This window comes from Pituophis catenifer, unplaced genomic scaffold, assembly GCF_029215685.1.
Source record: "Pituophis catenifer annectens isolate HBS135680 unplaced genomic scaffold, rPitCat1.0.hap2 SCAF_2, whole genome shotgun sequence".
Lineage (NCBI taxonomy): Eukaryota > Metazoa > Chordata > Lepidosauria > Squamata > Colubridae > Pituophis > Pituophis catenifer.
This window is the reverse complement of record NW_027256882.1, coordinates 92,685,393-92,705,107: the sequence shown is the minus strand read 5'-3', so window position 1 is coordinate 92,705,107 and position 19,715 is coordinate 92,685,393. Positions and strand designations below refer to the sequence as shown.

The following is a 19,715-nucleotide window of genomic DNA, read 5'->3' as shown; positions in this document are numbered from 1 at the left end:
GCCGCTGCGGGACAGAGATGACAGCTGCTCTTTAAAAATTATGATTTAAATCGAATTGATTTAAATCAAGTCTTTTTACTAGTGATTTAAATCATGATTTAAATCGACTTGATTTAAATCAAATCTACCATGCTTGGAGATAAAGAATGAAGTCATGTATAAAAATATGCATATTATTAAAAGCTTCCTAAATACCCCTCTGGCATTCAGTTTCAGTTAAAGTGTTCTCCCTAAAAAAGGCCTAGACCAGATGACATGGAATCTTCTGACACTCACTGCCAAACGTTTGAGAGGGAGAGGCATGGAGAATAATGTTAAATAGATTGGGCTAATCAGACACACGAGCAAAGTTACTTCCTCATGCAGCAAGAGGGATGAGATCATCCTCTCTTCTGCTAATAGTCCTAAATCATATTGAGGGACACAAGTTTTGCAGCTTCCATAAGTGGGACATTTCTATTGTGAAAATGGAAAGAATGGGACTTGGAAAACTAATGAAATTTTCAAGTTTGAAAATGTTTGAAAAATCCCGTTTTATACTTGAGACTGAACATCTTGCAAATCGTTAACAATCCAATCTGAAAGAAAATGTTTTTATAAAACTACTTGGTAGAAATATGGAACTTGCTTGCTATTGCCTCCTAGATTCCCCACCTTCCAGCATAGCTTACATTCCTGGCCTTTCTACAGGATCCTCCATCTAAGTACTCAACTTGGGAGATGATCATGGATAGTTTTCAAAAATAGTTAAAATTGTCTGGGTTTTTTATGGCGATCACATACAATTCTTAGTTGTGATGATAGGCTTATTTAGAAAAAACAAATTAAAAATTAATGCTTACAAAATACCGTACAACAGATTTAGAAATATAACTTATCCACTTCCACATCCCCTCTTCCTTATTCTCAATGTGTATAGCATGGTAAGGGCTGAAAATTGATTGGATCACATATTCCAGTCACTATAATTCTTGAAGACTAATTATGAATCCTTCTCAGTATTAATACTGATGTTAATCTATATAATGAAGCAATGGTTTTTAAATTGGGATTTTAGATTTTATGGATTTGGGGGTTTTAAATTGGGAAGCTAGTGATTTAATTCTTTTTAATTATCTTAACTTTTGTATTTGTATGTTTTTTAATTTTGGCTGTTCACCGCCCTGAGTCCCTTCTGGGAGAAGGGCGGTATACAAATTAAATTAATAAATAAATAAAATAAATAAATAATGTTGATGCGGTATCTCCATAGTCCTGTATCTCAAACAGAAAATTAAGCTCAAATGGAAAAAAGAAAATGCACTTTACCTGTTGAAACAGATTGGTCTGTACCAGCGAACAAAAGATCAACCAGATCATTGGATGACTTGTTACCAGAAACCTAGGACAAGCACAATTGAACTATTTAAAAATATATAGTATAAACAAAACTGAAGAAAACAGCAGCATTATAAAGCTCCTCTTTTATTGGATACAGGCCAGGGAGTGTACATCCCAAGAAACCTTATTAGAAATAAATTCATATTAAAAACATTAGAAAATGGAAGACTAGAAATTAACATATCAAAGGAATTTTATTACAATTTTAGTACAACAATTTATTTCCATTAGTGTTTGCAAAGATGTGAAAAGGAAGAAATAGTTTGAAACAGTTTCAAAATAAAGATAACAAATGCCTATATGAAGTTGGCTCCTTAAAACTGATATTAGGACTTTAAGAATATCAGGAAAACCACTCCAGTTTCATAAAATGCTTGTAGCTGTTCACAAATATCTTTTCCCATTATTTATTCTTACTAAGCCCTCTGTAATCACTAATTTGAAAACTGATTTGTGGTTTAAATTCAGCATTCAAATCTTGGAAGTAAGATTTTTAATTTTACTATATTTATTTTCTAGCCCATGTGGTTAACATTGCATCCCATCTAAGGTAAGCAAATTTGTAAATTGTGTTATTTATTTTAGAAGACTGGCCAACACCAGGAGCCAACATTGAAAATAGAAAAAACAAGAAAAAAGCAATGACTGTCCAGAAAAACATTTCTACTAACAGAGAAAATTTAGTAAAGGACTTGACATTCCCCTTAGTTCAAAGCTAACATGTTAGTTTAAACCAGCTCTTATAAAACAACAACTGATATTTTAAATTCTCTATATTTGATAAAACTACTAAGCTAGAAAATGAACTTCTTGAATGCTGCATATCATTTCCAAAATGCTCAATTTCTTATTAATAATTAAACTATTGTGATGACTTATCTTGCCACTGGGCCCTGAATTTACTAAAATAAATCACTGATTAAACTGCAAGGTAATAATTTCATAAAGCCATTATATTTTAATATGTGTGATCCGATAATGTACATTTTTCTGTTTAGTCACAAATAACAATGGATAGAAAGTTGTTTTTCTTGTAGCACCTTATCTTTTTTTAATAGTCCATGAATGTTGGCACACGTTATAGTAAACTCTGCATACCTGATAAGCTTTAGAAAATCTACTCATTGCAGCATTATTAAGTAGACAAATGGCTCACCTTAATTTTTTTTTATGATGTTTTCTCCAATACATTAGTTTAACAGTACACTGTTAGATAAATTATAATTGGAAACAACAACAAAAAAAAACCTTTGCTGGATAACAAGTGAAGAAAGCGTAACACAGTCCACAACATCTTTTGAGAGAAAAGGTACATCAGAATAGTGGTTCCTACTTCTGAAGGAAAAAAAGGCTTGTGCTGTGACTGATTTCTGAGTTTAAAGGAAAAACGGAAGTGGAAACAAAACTTAAAAAGTGTAATGTTCCTAGCTATGTAGTAGGTTCTAACACTGAGCACCAAGATAACCATAGATGTGGGAGTGACCAAAATTTCAGTGATATATCTATCCAATGTTTCATTTAGTTGGGCAATAGATACTAAATACAGGTAGTCCTTGACTTACGAGAGCCCAACATTTCCACTGCTAAATGAGATCGTTGTTAAGTGAATTTTGCTTCTTTTTACGACCTATCTTGTCACAGTTGTCAAGTGAATCACTGTTGTTCATAACACGGTTGTTAAGTGAATCTGGCTTCCCCACTGACTTTGCATGTCAGAAGGTCACAAAAGGGGATCACATGATCCTAGGACACTGCAACTGTCATAAATATAAACCAGTTGCAAAGCGTCCGAATTTTGATCATATGACCACTGGAATGCTGCAACAACCGTTGAGTGTGAAAAATGGTTATAAGTCACTTTTTTCAGTGCTATTGTAATTTCAAATGGTCACTAAATGAACTGTTGTAAGTTGAGGATTACTTGTATTGGTCCTTCAAGAAATTGACCCTGTTCTCCTCTAGAGGCTCTTTCATATGAGATGTACTGTAAAACTATGGGCCAGTAGTTCCCAACCTTGGTACTTTTCAGAAGTATGGATTTCAAATCCCATTGTTCTCAGCAATGGCCATATTAGCTGTGGAGCAGGAAATCACATGATCTGAAGCTCTGTGGAGGTGATTTAATTCCCACAGATAATTCCTTAACAGAGTTTTTTTCTAGGTTGTGACTGCAGACTGTATGTTTTTAATTTATTCATACCCTTGATTGTTTCCGTAAGGGAAAAAAGAACAAGAGAAAAATACAGTACAGATCAAATAGGACTTCACTTCTAGAATATCTAGGGCAATTTGCAAGCTTTTATTTGAAACAGAGTCGAAGCTTCTTTCCTCTCTGAGGGAAAATTCTAACCAATAAAATGTCTTTATCTTTATGAGGTCATTTTTAAAATTAAGTAATTTGACAGAAAACAATTTTACAATAAAGTAAATAGATATATTTGACAGTAGACAATTCAGATAAAAATGATTTGTTTAGGGGTGCTACCGAACAGTTGTCTGTTAAATTATAGTTGCTTTCAGGTGGCTGAAAGAGATATAAACAAACCATCTTTTAATTTAGGACATAATTAAACATTGTGCCACCCGATTACACTTTATTCAGCTTAGTTTGAGAAAACTGTATCTCAGTGGCTGATTTTACCACTGCATTAATTTCGATTGAGGTTAAGTAAGCTTAAGTAGATAAAGTGGGAAGAAAAGTGCTTGTACCTTTCCTCACTATTTTCTAGATTCTTTTATGACATGGACTCCTCTTTATTATAGCACATACCTGCCAGTGCTGGTGCCAGAGAAGTGCTGATACATGTTATCTATGCAAAAACAAACGATGTTTCCATATACTCACTAGCATACATAATATTTCTAGTATTTGAACTTCCTTAAGGCTGATGAGGTTGTCCCTTTGTTCTGTGATCCCTTCAATATCCTTTCAAGTTGCCTGCTTGATTGATTCCATAAAACAGCGAAGTCTGATGCTAAGCCCTTAACAGTTAAGGTCGTGTATTGCAGATACTTAGAAAAGAATATCAATAGATTTACCTCAATCTTTTCAGTAAATGAAAAATTTACTGAAGCCAAACGTGAAATTTGACTTGCAATACTATAGAAGATGAAGGCAAAACTGATAGAGTCCAAAATCTGAGCCTTGTTCTCTTGTGTTTGCAAAGTCTTATCTTTGAATCAAAGACAGTTTATATCCCTATGCGCCTGGAATACCAGTCTGCAGTGAAGTATAGCACAATACTGAACAGTTTTATATATAATGTTAACATCACTTAATATCAAATCATTGGATTTGACAGCTAAGATCAAAAGCACTCAATCACGATGGACACTGAAGCAGCAATAAGTGATGCAGCAGCCAACAGTCTACTCAGCAATGTGGTTTGGTTTATTCTCCTCCCAGTAGACCATTGATGGGAATATGCAGCCTACCAAAAAAGCAGTTTTATACAGAGAGCGGCTGCTAACTGGTTTGGCTTCTTGGGAAAGCTTGTACAGGTTGTCTAGGCCAGGTAGCCTTAGTGAGAGTTTAGCTAGCTCAAGGACTAAAATTTTGTAGTGTGTGGAAGGGCCTGTAGGTTCTCCAGAAGATGCTTAGACCTTTAAAAGAGAATCTGCGGATACCAACCTAAGTCAAGCTTATGACAATTACCTCATATTCATGAATCACAAGCACTACTTCTAGTAAGTTGTGGTTCTTACGCCCATGACTTCCAATAACCATTGATCGTTCAACACAAAAATAGTCCAGCTATTTTCAATAAATGACTCTTCCAGCATAGCCAAAACTTTTTTATATGTATTACTTTAAACAAAAGCAATTTGGATTAAGAGAAATGAGAATTCTAACTCATAATGGTGTCTTTGGTTACTTTCTTACCTTAGCTGTTGACTGTGGAGTGTAAGTTCCGGAATTCTGGTCTGGACTTTCTTTGTCTCCTGTGTAATGGGCAGCTGCTCCCAAGTCAATGGTTTTGGAAGGATTTGCCGTGCGTTTGTGCCTGGTTGTGGTGGTCTCTGTGGCTTGTGTAATGTGGATGTGTTTTGTGGTCACCGTTTCCTCCTCATCTTTGAATTCACCTTTTGGTGATTTACCTCTTCTGGATTTCTTTTCTTCATCACTATCACTGTGAAAATTAAAACCAAAACACATCTATTAGATATTATATGAAGACACAAGTAAAGAGACTGCAAAGGTAATTACTAGTGCAATGCCAAGTTGAAAAAGCTATTCCAATTTTACTTCTGAAATTCTTTCAACCACCTGGAAGTGTCCCAAATCTGAAACACCTGTTTGAAATATCTTACACATTTATAGGAATTATTCAGTCTACAATCAACTTGTGAGCATCTTCTAAACCTGAATTTTAATCAAGAAATCCAAACTGTATCATTTAAAAACCAAAATCTCTTCCAACCCATTTGTTATTTTTATTATTGTGGGAATTGTTGCTTAAAGACTTCACTTAAGTTTTTGTTAACTAATTATAAAATTTTGGTTAAAAATTATAATATTTTTCAAATCTGACATGAGATGACCAGGCTCAGCTAAAGCGTGGGTGGGGTCAAATACATCATCAGTCTGGAGTCTCTATGTTTTGTGAGAGACCTAAGTCCAGCCTTACTTGAAGTCCATTGACTCTTATCTGATACCAATTCATCTTGATTGTTAGTAGTTCAGATTCTTGTATATAGGTAGCATGAAATAAAGTTGTAATACTTTTGGTCTCTATCCTGGTTCCTGACTTTTGATTTAAGCAACATCCTCATCAAATTTCAATACACGGTACAATACCGAAGCACCACGTGCTTAGTCAGTTTTATGATTAAGATTTTATAAAATCAGAAAGGATTCTGTTTAGATAATTTCTATTTAAGATACTAAATCTCATTACCTGCACATTTGGTTGGGATGCCCAATCAAGTAAGATGAGCTGAATCATTGCCAGACTTTTCACTATTAATTCTACTGATTGAGAAAATTCTCTTTTCCCTTTAGGGCACTGACATTGGAAATACTGGATCTTCACCAAAATTTTATTACTACTGTTGATATTCTCCTTAGAAGATAACCCATTTTTTTCTAGTGACTATGCTATAATTTATTACTCAGAATGCAATTTGTATAAGATTACTTATTTATTAAATTTATATGCTGCTTATCTATAGGCTAAGGCAACTCTATATACAGTCTATTATATAGATTATCTTGGGTGCAATTATGATTCCTTGCTTATGAAGAACACAAGGCTTACTGATCCACTCAAATTTTGTGCTTTTTCCAGAAAGAAAAGATAAGGCAAAACTGCAGCTCATATTAGAGCTGAAGCTGCCTCGTTGAATAATAAGAATATGCTGTGAGGTAGCTTGAAAGATAACACTGTTCTCAAACAAGAATTAGCTGCACCAGGTTTGTGTTGAATAATGCAACAGAGCACTAAACCATTTTCTTTTAAAAAAGGTTGTCTTATTGTCAGCATGGAGGCACACAAACTACTGTACAGTATCCCTGTGGGAAAGCCTTTGTTTTCTACTAAACAGTGATTCAGGCTTTGCCATTATTATTTTTATAACTATTACTTAGTTATGTTTCCCCATTGTATCTCTGTATATTAGCTGTTTGTCAGATTTTAATTCATTAAAATCAGTGATCATAATTCCTAATATGGTTATTCCTAACCAAATAAAATAAGAATAAATACTATTTATTTATTTATTTAAAAGTAAAATTCTTTAAGTATTCTGAAAGAAAGAAGTCTTTATTAAAATATAGGAAAAGTTCAAGCCACATTATAGCTGTGCTTTTTTTTAAAAAAAGCATTGGGGCCACGGTGGCTCACATGGTAAGATACTGAGCCTGCATTCCTCTGAGGTCAACAGTTCGGTGGCTCGATTCCCATGAGCGAATAAACCACACAGGGACAGGAAAGGAGCCTCCCCCGATTGCCTACTGGCATTCAGGCGTCCTGCGGGTAAAATAACACTGCCCGGAAAAAATCCTTTCACAGAGGCAAGCAGCCACTTTGGCTAACACGTGTCAAGCGTTAAAAAATAGCTGTGCTGTTGCATTGCAACACGATTTTTCTATTTGTTCATTCACACTTATCTTACTTTTAAATACAAGAAACATTTCCAAAGCTGCTCATTAATAATAACAACAGCAACAACCTTTATTGTCATTGCACATATATACAATGAAATTGATTTAGCCTCCAGTTGTGCAATCCATAACCAAATACAAAACAACATGAATAATATAGAAAATGGTCCTTATACAAGTAATTAGGGAGAAACAAGTCATATGTTTCCATGTATGCATGGAGTGATTGTAGTTGTATTTAGGAGTCTGACAGCCCATGGATAAAAGCTGTTTTTAAACCTGTTTGTCCGGCTGGCTATACTTCTGTGTCTTCTGCCCGATGGTAAAAGTGAGAAAAGACACTGACCAGGATGTGAATTAAGAAGTGTTAAGATAATCATAAAACAAGCAATTTGAAAATGTACCAAATAAAACATCAACACGGAATATAGAAAGGAAGTGAAAATAACCAGCAAAACTACCCTGAAATCACTATTCAACTTGATCAAACTTAGATTTAACACCCAAAACCCAACTTCCAGGCAAGGGACATTCCAGATTTAGGGCAAGTTACAGGATAGGCCCTGTAATGATATAATTCCCATAAACTTTAACCACTGGAGCTAAACAGGATTAATACAAAAGCTGAAATAACCTAAAAGAAATGCTGGACAACTATATGGTTAGAATATACCAAGCCATTAAAGCGTGCAAATTCTTTTTGCTGAAGTAAAAAGAATAAAGTTACAAGAGTAAAGAGTAAAGCATATACCTCATGAATTAGGTTTTTTTCATTATAATATGTACTGCCTGGAATACATTTTGGGACAAGTGTTACTTTTAAAAATATATGTTACAGCTTAGTAGTGGAAAACATCACAAACAAATTTCATCGAAAACTATCTTAGGAAAAACTTCAGTATTAGTGAATATTATGACTAATATTAGGCAAAATTAGTGAGATTAGTCAAATTTGGAGCAGACTTTAATCAACGAATCAGTTGACCATTACACTTGAATCTGCTTGTGCTTACCAATGTTTAGAAATGCTAAGAATACTAATATAGTATAATATATTGATTTTAAAATATTATATATTATATATTCATAAATAATATAATACTAATACTAAAGAATAGCAATAGCAATAGCAATACTAAGACAAAATAGAATTTACTCTGTTCCAGGAAAGAATTTTGCATCTATATAACTACTAAAACTTTTTACAGCTGTTTGATAACTTGTAACCTTCAACTGGGCAAACTAGTGCATCGCAGAAAACAATTTCCAAAGTAAATGGGCTAACTTACAGAAGTTCAATGCACATAAACCATGTCCGCTCATCATTCTTTACATTTTGATTTTTTTATATAGCCAGATTGAGTCCTATGCAAACTGGGGAAGCAGTTGTATGGATATATTTTGGTATCACTAATCTTCCATATAACTACTATAAAGTAGCTTTCAATTGAGCACATAAAGATAAACCCTGACACATCCTGAGCTGTAAGGTGAATCATTACAGATCTGGACATATCAAAAAGACAGAACCAACTCATGCAATATTAGGCTACAGGCTTTTGTTTTGTTTTCATGCCCTCTCCTGTGAAGGTAATTTTTTTAATAGAGAGGCAAGACTGACTGTCTGAAACAGTCTATATTGAAGCAGAGTCTAAGACTAAAAGTTGGCTGGTGTCAATCAGGAATGATGGAAGTGCAACTGCTCCATCTAGTGTGACAGGTTGTCAGGGCCTTGGAAGATCAAATTAACCACAATAAAGAGAACTTATGCTTAAGAGTTGCACTAAAATCACAAGATATGCTTACTTGTAGAATTCATAAAAAAGGAAAAGACCGTTTTAATACATATTGAACACACAAAGATTACCAATATCCTGGAACAGATATATATTTTACAGTAAAGATAAGGCAATATAACAGAGACCACAGAAGGAAGCACTTCAATATTTCTCAGTATCATCCAGCTTGGCACGTATGAGGCTCAGGGTGCAAACAGGCGCCTGAGGATGCAAGGGGGATGTAGCAAGGATTGGAGGGGGGTAGGGGTGTGAGGGAAGCGCAGTGAGAGTACAGGGGACTACAAGGGAAGCATGGTGAGAGTATGTCTGAGGGTTGGCAGCACACGTGAGGGTAGTGCGATGAAGCTCCCAGAGGATGTGCAGGGTATACAAATGGTGGGAGAGGCACAGAGAGCATGTGTGTGTGATCAGTGTGGTGGGAGCACAGGGGGGCTGGGGTGCAAGTGAGGAAGACTTATCCCAGCAGCTTGAGATCTTTGCTGGATTCGCCACTGATTTTCTGGGGAAGCTAGCAGTGAAGGTTGCAAATGGGGATCATGTGATTGTGAGGCACCCAGATTGTGATCACCTGATTGAGGGGGTATGGGGATGGTCAGAACTCTGAGGATCAGTCATAACCACCATTCATTCAGCGCTGTTGTAATTTTGAATGGTTGCTGAACAGTAGGTGTAAGTTGAACAGAGTTCTGGAAAATATTCAGGTTGTAGGATAAATTGGGAAAGTGAAATGCAATCTAGAAAAAGAAAATTACAAATTGCTTCCATATTGCTGCCAAGAAAACTAACATATCTTATATTAAAACACTAGATTATAAACCACTTTGAAGAAGATGCTCGACACAGAAAATGTAATTTTTCAGTAAACAAATATTTAAAAGCTCATTAAAAGAACTATTACAAGAACTACATAAAAACAAGACTGATGCCAGAAATACCTGCATCTCTCTGGAGAATCCTCCCTGTCTTTCCTTCGGAATTTGCTGATGGTGTCATCAATTGTGCTCCCAATTTTATCACTCAGTTCGCCTAGTTTATCGCTGAAAGGAAATCCACCTTTGTTTTTATCCCATTCCTCATCCCATTTTGACTTGGGCTCAGCATCGTATCTTTCACCTATGTAATGTAAACAGATAGTCAAAGAATGAAAGAAAAGAAAAAAGTGAATAACCCTAAAATACTACTAACTTCTAGCAATTTTACTCACAATGGAACTTAAATCTGAGTTAGAAACAACCACAGAAAAATTTTAAGCATTTTTACAGAGATGAATTAACATATAATTCATTATATTGCACATAATAATGTTCTATTGCCAGAAAATATAGTTAAAAGGTGTTATTGTTGACAAATATGCTAAGCTAAACACTGTAAAAGCAAGTAGAAAGGCATCTTTGTGCCCAATAAAATGAGGCTCATATAAAGCATGTATGACAAATAAAGTCCAAATATAATAAATGATCATTAGTACACTCTTAACCAGGCTGTCATGGGGATCTCATACCAAACCCTGCAAGACGGCAATATTTCTAGCCTCAGTTAACAATTTTAAACTCTCATCAAAGTCTTTAATGACGATGCAGCACATTATCCCCTTATGTGCTAGTTAGGAGTTTTTAATTTCCCCATTCTCCCACCCTCACCCCACCCCTTTCCCCCAATAGCTACATAAACAAAATTTGCTTTGCAAGAGAGCCAACTGGCTGTGAACTGTAATAGAAGGTGCCAGTTTTCCTCAGTTGTTTTTAAATACAGTTTTAAGTGGTTAGGTTTAAATTCCATACAGTTTAGGTAGCCAAGTGGGAAGATTTAAAGCCGAATATAATCCCTTGCAGATTTATTTAAAATTCTCAAAATTGTGATTTTGTTTGCCAAATTCTTTTAATTTGGAAAAAAAATACTGGCGAAATGCAGATTATTTCTCATATTAAAATCCTGTCATTTGTATCACAATAATGCAGAGTGCCTTCTCTTTTAATTTCTTTTGGGGACAATCCATCAAACAGTGGGCAAAAGAATTTCAATTATAATTGCTGAGGTGTACTTGCTGATGTTCTGTATTGATACTCGATTGTGTGCAACATCATTTCGTTTTATATTCATGAACAAGCACTTAGCCCTGTTATACCATGGCACATGTGCTAAGAGTAATAAAATACAAACTCATACATTACTTACATGTGAAAATTTCTCTCTGCTTATTTCCATTAGGTCATGGCAGGTTATTTCCCCCAATCTGAGATTACCAAGTCCCCTCCTCTGCTCACACAGCTCCATTTATACATCGCACCAGATGATCACAGATAAGATACACAACATCCATGGAGACAATATGTCCGCTATTCTATCCCTTGTCCCTTGCCTCCATTTGTGTTTAATTTTCTTTTTAGAGTATTTTATATGAGGAGCTGGCTTGCTGCAAAGCACCATGTTCCATCCTGAGTTACAAGACTGCTTCTGGGCCCCTCAGACATTTTTGGGAAAAAATATCTGTTGGTAACAGTAGCTCAGTGCTTTGTTAGAAAATATGCTTCCATAGCCAGAAAAAAAAGACAGGATAGGAAAGAATAGGAGCATACACAGAACTGCTGCAAACTTGAAACAAACTATTGGATTTCAGAAATTCTGACAAATAGTTTTGGATTGTTCATGGACTGCTGAAACAACCAACCAACCCCCTCCCCCCCGCCCCTCCAGCTTGATTGCTCCAGGTTTAGGATGAAACGAAATTTGGAGGGCTTCTGAAGCAGTTTATGGGCTGAGGAAAGCAAGGCAATCTAGAAGAGCCTCCAAGGGTGACATTTTTTTATTGGCCTCCGGTCTTCCAATCTTCTCTTCTCCCTCAGCAGCGTCAAGGGCCATTTTCCCAAAGTCAGTCCCTGGGCCTCATTTTTTTCTCTTTTTTCCCATTCCTGCTTGGAACAATGATATCTCTACTGGACACGTCTACTTATTCCATCACATTTTATTCTGCAAACATCTGAAACAAGTGCATTTCAGTTTGGTCATGGGCCACCAAAACCAGCTGCACTATACATGGAATGGTTTATGTTTGGACAACTGCATCAGGAGTTAAATATCGTATTAAAAAGCAATCTCATCTGCTTATTTTCTGTTCATGTTTCTGTGTTTTTTGATTAGCCTCAACTCTGATGGCAGCCACTTTATGACAGCACAAGAACTGGGCCAATGAAGTTGTTTCAGCAATTTTTGCCTATGATAACTTTCTTCATTTGTGACCCTCCAGATGAAATGAGTACAGTTCACAGAATATGGCAAATTGCTAGTTCAACTTCTCTCAAGATCACCAAGCGGATTCATCAAAAGCATTATTTCAAGTCATCAATACTTACTTGCACACAAAACTATAAGGTTCTGCTCCCCTTCACATAAACCAAGCCATCATGAAAAAAGTAATTATTTCAATATTAGGTAATAAATCTTCAAAAATGTGAAGGCTCCTTTCCTAGATAGGTAGTACAGGGGTTTAAGGCACCCTGTTATTAAGCTTATTAAGACCAGCTGCTTGCAATTACTGCAGGGTTCGAATCTCGCCAAGGCTCAAGGTTGACTCAGCCTTCCATCCTTTCTAAGGTAGGTGAAATGAGGACCCAGTTTGTGGGAGCAATAAGCTGACTTTGTATAAATATACAAAAGGATGAAGGCTATTGCTGAGCACATTGTAAGCCGCCCTGAGTCTTCGGAGAAGGGCGGCATATAAATCAAATTAAAAAAAAAAAATCCCTGTTCAGTGACCACTCATTCAGCTATTATTTGAAGTTAAGACGGTGCTGAGGGGACATAGGATTGGTCCTCGTAGTTGCAGCTATTGAAGCATCCCAGCAGTCAGGTGACCACAATTCAGGCGCTTGGCAGCCGGGTCTGAATTACAATGTCAGAAAGTCCTGCAATCACGAAATCACCATTTGCAACCTTCACTGCTGGTTTCTACACAAAAGTCAATGGAGAAGCTGGTAGGTGGTTACAAATGGTGATCATGTGATGTTCCAATCAATGACCTTGTGGGGTTTGCCTAATGAAAGCAACTGGAACTGCTACTGTAAGTTGGCATGGTCATGTGATGTTATGTTATGCTTTTATGAGTTCCCAGTTCCAAATACCATCTTTAACCAACGATTACTTGTTCTACCTGAGATATAGTTGTTTAGGTACTTTATGTCAAATTAACTTCATTCAAATTATGATGTGTTTAAGTATGTATGTATCCATGCACTATGTGTCTGCTTCACCTGTATTTCATACTTATTTTTTGTCACACAAATATGTAGCTTTGGATCATTTTCCTCTATAAATCAATGAACAAAGTATAAGATTTTTGATTCATTTGTTTGACCAGGTTCTTTTTGTCTAGTTTTAGGACTTATATGTAAACAGGTCAGGTTTCAAGTCATATTTATGCAGAAATTCTGAAAATTCAAGAGGGTTCACTAACTTTTAAATACCACTGCATGTTACTAAAGCCACCACCTGTTCTCTCCAAGCTGGACTTACTGTATCTGAATCCTCCAACACTGTCTGAAGAAACCCCAACATATTTATCTTTGTTTTTCTTTGCCTTTTTCCTTTCTTCACGAAGTCTGTCATCATCCTGGGCAAATTCTACCATTTCCTTCACTTTTTGGCGTATATTTACACCTTGGTCCTTGCCATTCTCATCTGAAAAAGGCGCATACAAAAAGAAATTGGGAACGGTCTTTAACCTGAAGCATTTGCAGAAAATCTCTATATAAAATGTACCCAAGAACTGCTAAGGTTATGTTTTCTAAATAATTTTATTTATTGAATGTAAGTTATACTTTTTATAGCCAATATTTCATCTTAACCTAAAGTGACAGCATTAGAGCACAATTTTAGTTTCTACGGTTTTCTAACCCACATTGATCTACTAAAAAGCTCACTTAAAAAAAAAGTGAAAAATATGATGCTTAAAAACACATTTCCTGTCAGTTTTTACCCACTTAAAACAACCTTGCTTCTTAACTCTTTAGGAAGGGGTGGGGTATTTGAAAAGGGAAAAAAATGAATCAGATTTTTTAAAATGCTAATTGCTAGTTTTCTATCTTGCTTCAAATCTGTATTTTTAAAATCTTATCAGCTGAAGTGCACTACACACTAAAATTTGCTCCACCTCTCAAAGCCTGTTTTTTATTCAGAAAAAACACTGGCCTTGCTGCCTGAGCACTATAAATATTATTTGGTAGGAGGGGGAAAAAATCCCTAGCTTCAAACAGATGTGTATGTTTTGGAGCTCTAACCTTTCTTCCCAGATGATTAAAGCTATTCCTTTATATACACCACAGGGAACAACTCTCTAGTGCATATTTTAATATAAACCCAAACACTCATGTTGTGTTGGTTCTGTTGTTATTAGCTGGTCTTTTCTGCAAGTTCTTGTCTTCACTAATTAATACTCTAGGGCCCCACGTCTTGGATTCTGCACTCTTCACACAACCGGCAACAGTCACATTCTAATTAGAGCAGGGAAGCTTCTAAGCTGGTTCAGGTGACTGACAACTCCAACAACTGCTTTAATTTGCTTATAAGATTCTTCTATCGCTCACCTACAAAGTGGTAATTTTCCAGGGATCGCAAATCATAAATGTGTTCTCTGGCACTTGTAACAACACGCTCTGATCCATTCCTTATGAGGTAAGATAGCAGCAGCAGAGACTATAAAAATACAAAGCATCTTATGACTGCATGAAAAATGCCATCAGTATTTTAAACTGCAATGAAAAGGAAAGCTTAAACGTGCAATAAATTAGAAAGAAAAGTAGGATTCATTCTGGTAAAAATGAGCCAACTTAAAAATGTTACAGAACTACTAGCAATGCTGTGTAGATGTAAATCTGTTTTGCACTGAGACAAAAGAATAAATGGAGAACATTAATTCATACGATATTTGCCTGAAGAATGATTTTTTTTTTCTAGGAAGAGAAAAATTGCAGTTAAGGCAATTTGGGGGAAAACGTTCTGAACTTTAAAGACTGAAACAATTTTCTTTTGTGTCTCTTTTTTGCAATTACTTTATTCCCCAGTGTTTTTCCATTTAAAAGCAATTTTACAGCAATTTTTCTATGCCGTTTTCTACAGGAAATGTGTTGATGTATAAAATTCAGTATTTTCAGATAAATGTAAGCAAACTTCAAAACAAAAATAAGTTTTTAAAGTATGTTAATTCTCTAAACTTCCTACAGCTTCCAGAATTTGCCTCTTTTTGAAAAACTAAAACCAGGGAAACAAAATGGAACGCCCACAGATGCATAGAAGTCATTCACCTTCAGCAGAAACATGTCTATAAATTGTAACTGAAAGTAAACAGATCATTCTATATAGCCTTAACAATATTGAACAAAATGCATAATAGCTTTAAAATGTATGTATGTATGTATGTATGTATGTATGTATGTATGTATGTATGTATGTTTAGAGCAAGTAATCAAAATACAAAACAGGTACAAAGTTCCTATTTTAAAAAAGTTAACATCTTCCAAATTATGTGGCCTGTATAGATTTTAAATTTAAAGCCTTTTAGTGTTGCAAGATACCATGGAAATATGGCATTACACATACTTGAATTTCACTGAAAGTATAATGGAAGAGCAAGTATAGAAGAAATAAAACTGAACTGGGCCAATAATGGGAGTAAAACAAGAGATAACCAACGTGTTCTATGCCCAGTAAAATGAAATAAAAATATATAAAATGTAATAAATAAGCCTGTGCATTGAGAGGGAGAAAACAGAATATATAAAAGGTATCAGAACTAAATGTAGAATGTTCCTTTAACAGCTTCAAATTGAGTTTTTTTTAATGAACATTCAGAACTAATATTTAAAATTGGGTCTCTCAACAGTGGACTGCTGGGAGGGATTTAGAAGATCAAGCTACAGAGGATCCCTTATTTGGTTTTTATTAAGCAATAAAAGTCAAAATTGCTAGAAGGAATTCAATTTAAGAACCTTTTTATAAAAACAACAACAGACCCCTCCCCACTTCCCAAAAAATCTCTTGGTTTTCAAAGCAGACCATTTCTTAAAAATGTATACTGAAAAAGAATTAACTTGATTAAAATCAAGTTCTACTAATTGCACACAGAGGATCTGGAAACCTGTGAAGTTTAGCATGGATATTATGTTAATGAACGCACAAAACTGAGTTAATTGCCAGAGGACACTGTGGTAAAATTAAAACATTCAGATGTGTTTTTCAGCATTCAAAGTTTACACCAAAATTATGGTTTTAATAAATGAATACAAAAAGTCACTATTGTACATACCTTATAAACTCTCCTCCAGTTCTTTTTATTGTCTTTTAACATCCGTGTCCAAAGCATGTTCATAAGTTCTGGAAACTGTTCATACATAAAAGTAGCTCTAGAAAAGAAAAAGATGAAAATGAGGAAGAAGAAGGAAGAAGGAGAGAGAATTATCAATGGTGTATGTCACCACTTGCATTTGACAGCAGGTGGCAGACTTGCTCTGAGTTAAGCCTCCACCAGCAATTAAGAGCTATGGACCATTTATACAGAAGTATTTCATATATAGAATTAGCAATGCTGATGTCTTTCCATTGGCAATCATGAAAAAATAAAAATAAGGACAGCTTTATTATTTTAGTCCAACATGACATTCATGTGCTCTTTGTGGGAAAACATGGTTGTGAAGGAGCCCCACTATTTATATTTCAAAAATGCATTACAAGATTCTTATCCAAAAGAAATATTATGTGTTACTTAATAAAAGGAACACAGGTAGTTCTCGTTTAGTTACCACAATTGGGACTGGCAATTTAAACAAAATTAAGTGAAAGGGGACCATGCTTATAATCTTCACGTGTTTTACAGTCCTGGGAAGGGCTTAAATGTGAGGATTGGTCGCAAAATTACTTTTTCATCAGCACTGTAACTGCAAATGGTCACTAAATGAGGACAACCTGTATTTAAAAGGAGCTGCTTGTGATCATTCTTTTCCATCATTAATACGCTTCGCTCCCTAATTTATTTATATCCTTCAGGAGCAATGAAGCAGCAGTGGCATATATACTTAAAGATGTATCTTTCAACAGAACTGAATCGAATTACTTACTTGGCAATCTCCCCCATGAGTTGCCCTGAAGGTCCCCATGGATCATCATTGGTCGCTTCTCGAACCTTAGACTCAATTTCAGAATAATTCATAACCACATTGGTGCTGTACAGAACAGAATTAAATGCAAGCACAAAGATTAGCATCAAAGTAGAGAAACACATGAAAACTTAATAATGGCACTAGTGGGGAACTTAATGAGATACCTCGGCAGGGTGGGAAAGAAAACGTCTTTAGTAGAGAACTACCCTGAGGAAACTGGAACACATTTATCTATCTTTAAGAAGGTTTTACTATCCCATTAACCTTCCGGAATATAGATCAGAGATAAGGGGTTACATGAGACTTGGAAACAGTCCAGTTAAAAATGGCTTTTGGTTAAAATTAAGAGAAACTGAGCTGCTGAAGAAGGCAGTAGCAGCTCAAGGCACAGTTACTTGCCTTCTATCACAATCCCCATAAAACTACCCCCTATCTTGAGTGGAATCAGGTGAGAAGTGTGTTCTTTTAAAACCACTGCATTGTGAAAAAGAAGACTTGTGTCTCTTCTTAGCAGATTCCTGTCAAATTACAGAAAGGGGGGAAAAAAAGAGTGAGTACAGCATCGTAATAGCATGAATATAGCCTGAGCAAGGTAGAACAGTATGGAAAAATCCAAAGAACCACTCCCTTATAAAAGAGCTGTTAATCATTTTTGTGCTCAATAGCTTGCCTGTAAGAATTTTTGTATCAACTATATGAAAGGCCACATAAAAATGGCTTTTTCTTTCTATTTCTATGCAGATCCCTATAGGGAAAATTTGTCTAATTAACATACTTTTACTTTTTTTTTTTCAAACATGCATAGGAAAACAGATTAATCTCCATAGAATATAACAGCTAAATAGATTGGAGCAGCTAACAGTATGATTGACTCACAACCGTTTCACAAGAATTTCAAAATAAGGCTCACACTGAAGCCGATGGATCTGAAATAACACATAAATTGCTGCTCTAGGTAGGTCTAGGAACAGGTATATTTACATTCTTCTTATTGAAATTTCACTATGTGCTCTTAAATCATCCTAACATTGGGAACATTTTTTAAAATTTACATTCAAACAGTCATGTACTCAGTGTCTTAATTCTAAGAATAAAAAACGTCTGTGATGGACAAGATGGAAAAACAAGATTTTCTAAAGAATTCTCTTGTGATAAAAAAAAAAACCAAGATAATTTCCTAGCTACTGCCATCCAACATAAAAGATTCCCACTCATTTCTTGGTAATTGAAATAACTAATATATAATACAGTCTTTGCATCATACTTTACACCATATATATATATATGGATATATATGGATGATCACATACGTTCTCCTTAGTTCTTGCCTATTTTTTTAAAGTAACTGCATCTGAATGTAGGGACTATTAATCTGTTTTCGAAAAAGTGAAGTCACACTTTTGAAGAAAACAGTATTTTCTATGTGTGTAGATGATCTTGATAACCACAGGCCAGCTCCAGAACTTCCATTCCTCCATCTATCATTTAGGCAGCAGAAGATAGCTCTCTTTCAATTAGATTAGTTACTGGGTCATAGATTGCCTTGAGCTAAACTGATTTTGCAGACTTGAGTGAATACATACATTACTGATATTCTTGCTTTCACAAACCATTGCCCAATTTCTGTTAAATTGTTTTGGGAAATTGGTGAAGTGTAGAAAAGCTAAACTCTGGTTCTTCAAGTTCTTACGGGCATTCATTAATGAGAGACAACAAAAGTTGAACTCAGTCAAAGTAGAGGAAATTATTTTAAATAGTGTTTATTTGGGGCAAAATAATGCTCTCTCAGGCAGGCTTACAGAAAGGTATTTTTCTACAGTCAGGCCTACTATTCCTAGCTGCTTGCTATTGCCAGTAGCAGAAGTTTTATCAGTTACAACTGATGCACCAAAAGCAACTCTGGAATCTGAATCTAAAGAGTAAACAATATATGATGTTATATGATATAAGGGGGTTCCTGGAGATTAAATGCGGAATTAAACTGCTGGCTGGGTTCCCTTTCTGAAGAAAGTAAAAGTGGCTGTTGGTCAGTAATGAATTTAATCATGCATCCATTGGATCTACTTTACAAATCAGCATACCTTTATAGCCATGAATCATCATCACCTGTTGTACACTTAAACACTACTCTAGAAAAATAAGAACATTTAACCAAATACTGTCTATTTCCTGGCAGAATAGTAAAAAAAAAAAAAAATAGAATCATTGTGGAACTGCCACAACTTTATATTAATAGTCAGTCAATAACTTCTGAACATGAACCGTACATACTCAAATTATCCTCTG

The 19,715-nt window shown here is 35.3% G+C and overlaps 1 protein-coding gene across 1 annotated transcript in view; it reads right to left on the bottom strand.

The window, feature by feature from the left end:
- CLINT1 (clathrin interactor 1) overlaps positions 1–19,715 on the bottom strand; it is an 83,585-nt gene that overhangs the window by 17,376 nt on the left and 46,494 nt on the right. Inside the window, exons 2-8 of the mRNA XM_070937179.1 lie at positions 17,388–17,492; positions 16,580–16,676; positions 14,862–14,970; positions 13,792–13,956; positions 10,218–10,395; positions 5,264–5,510; positions 1,309–1,381 (exon numbers count right to left, since the gene is read on the bottom strand). Coding sequence (XP_070793280.1) covers positions 1,309–1,381; positions 5,264–5,510; positions 10,218–10,395; positions 13,792–13,956; positions 14,862–14,970; positions 16,580–16,676; positions 17,388–17,492 — 974 coding nt within the window. The remainder of the gene's footprint in view (positions 1–1,308; positions 1,382–5,263; positions 5,511–10,217; positions 10,396–13,791; positions 13,957–14,861; positions 14,971–16,579; positions 16,677–17,387; positions 17,493–19,715) is intronic.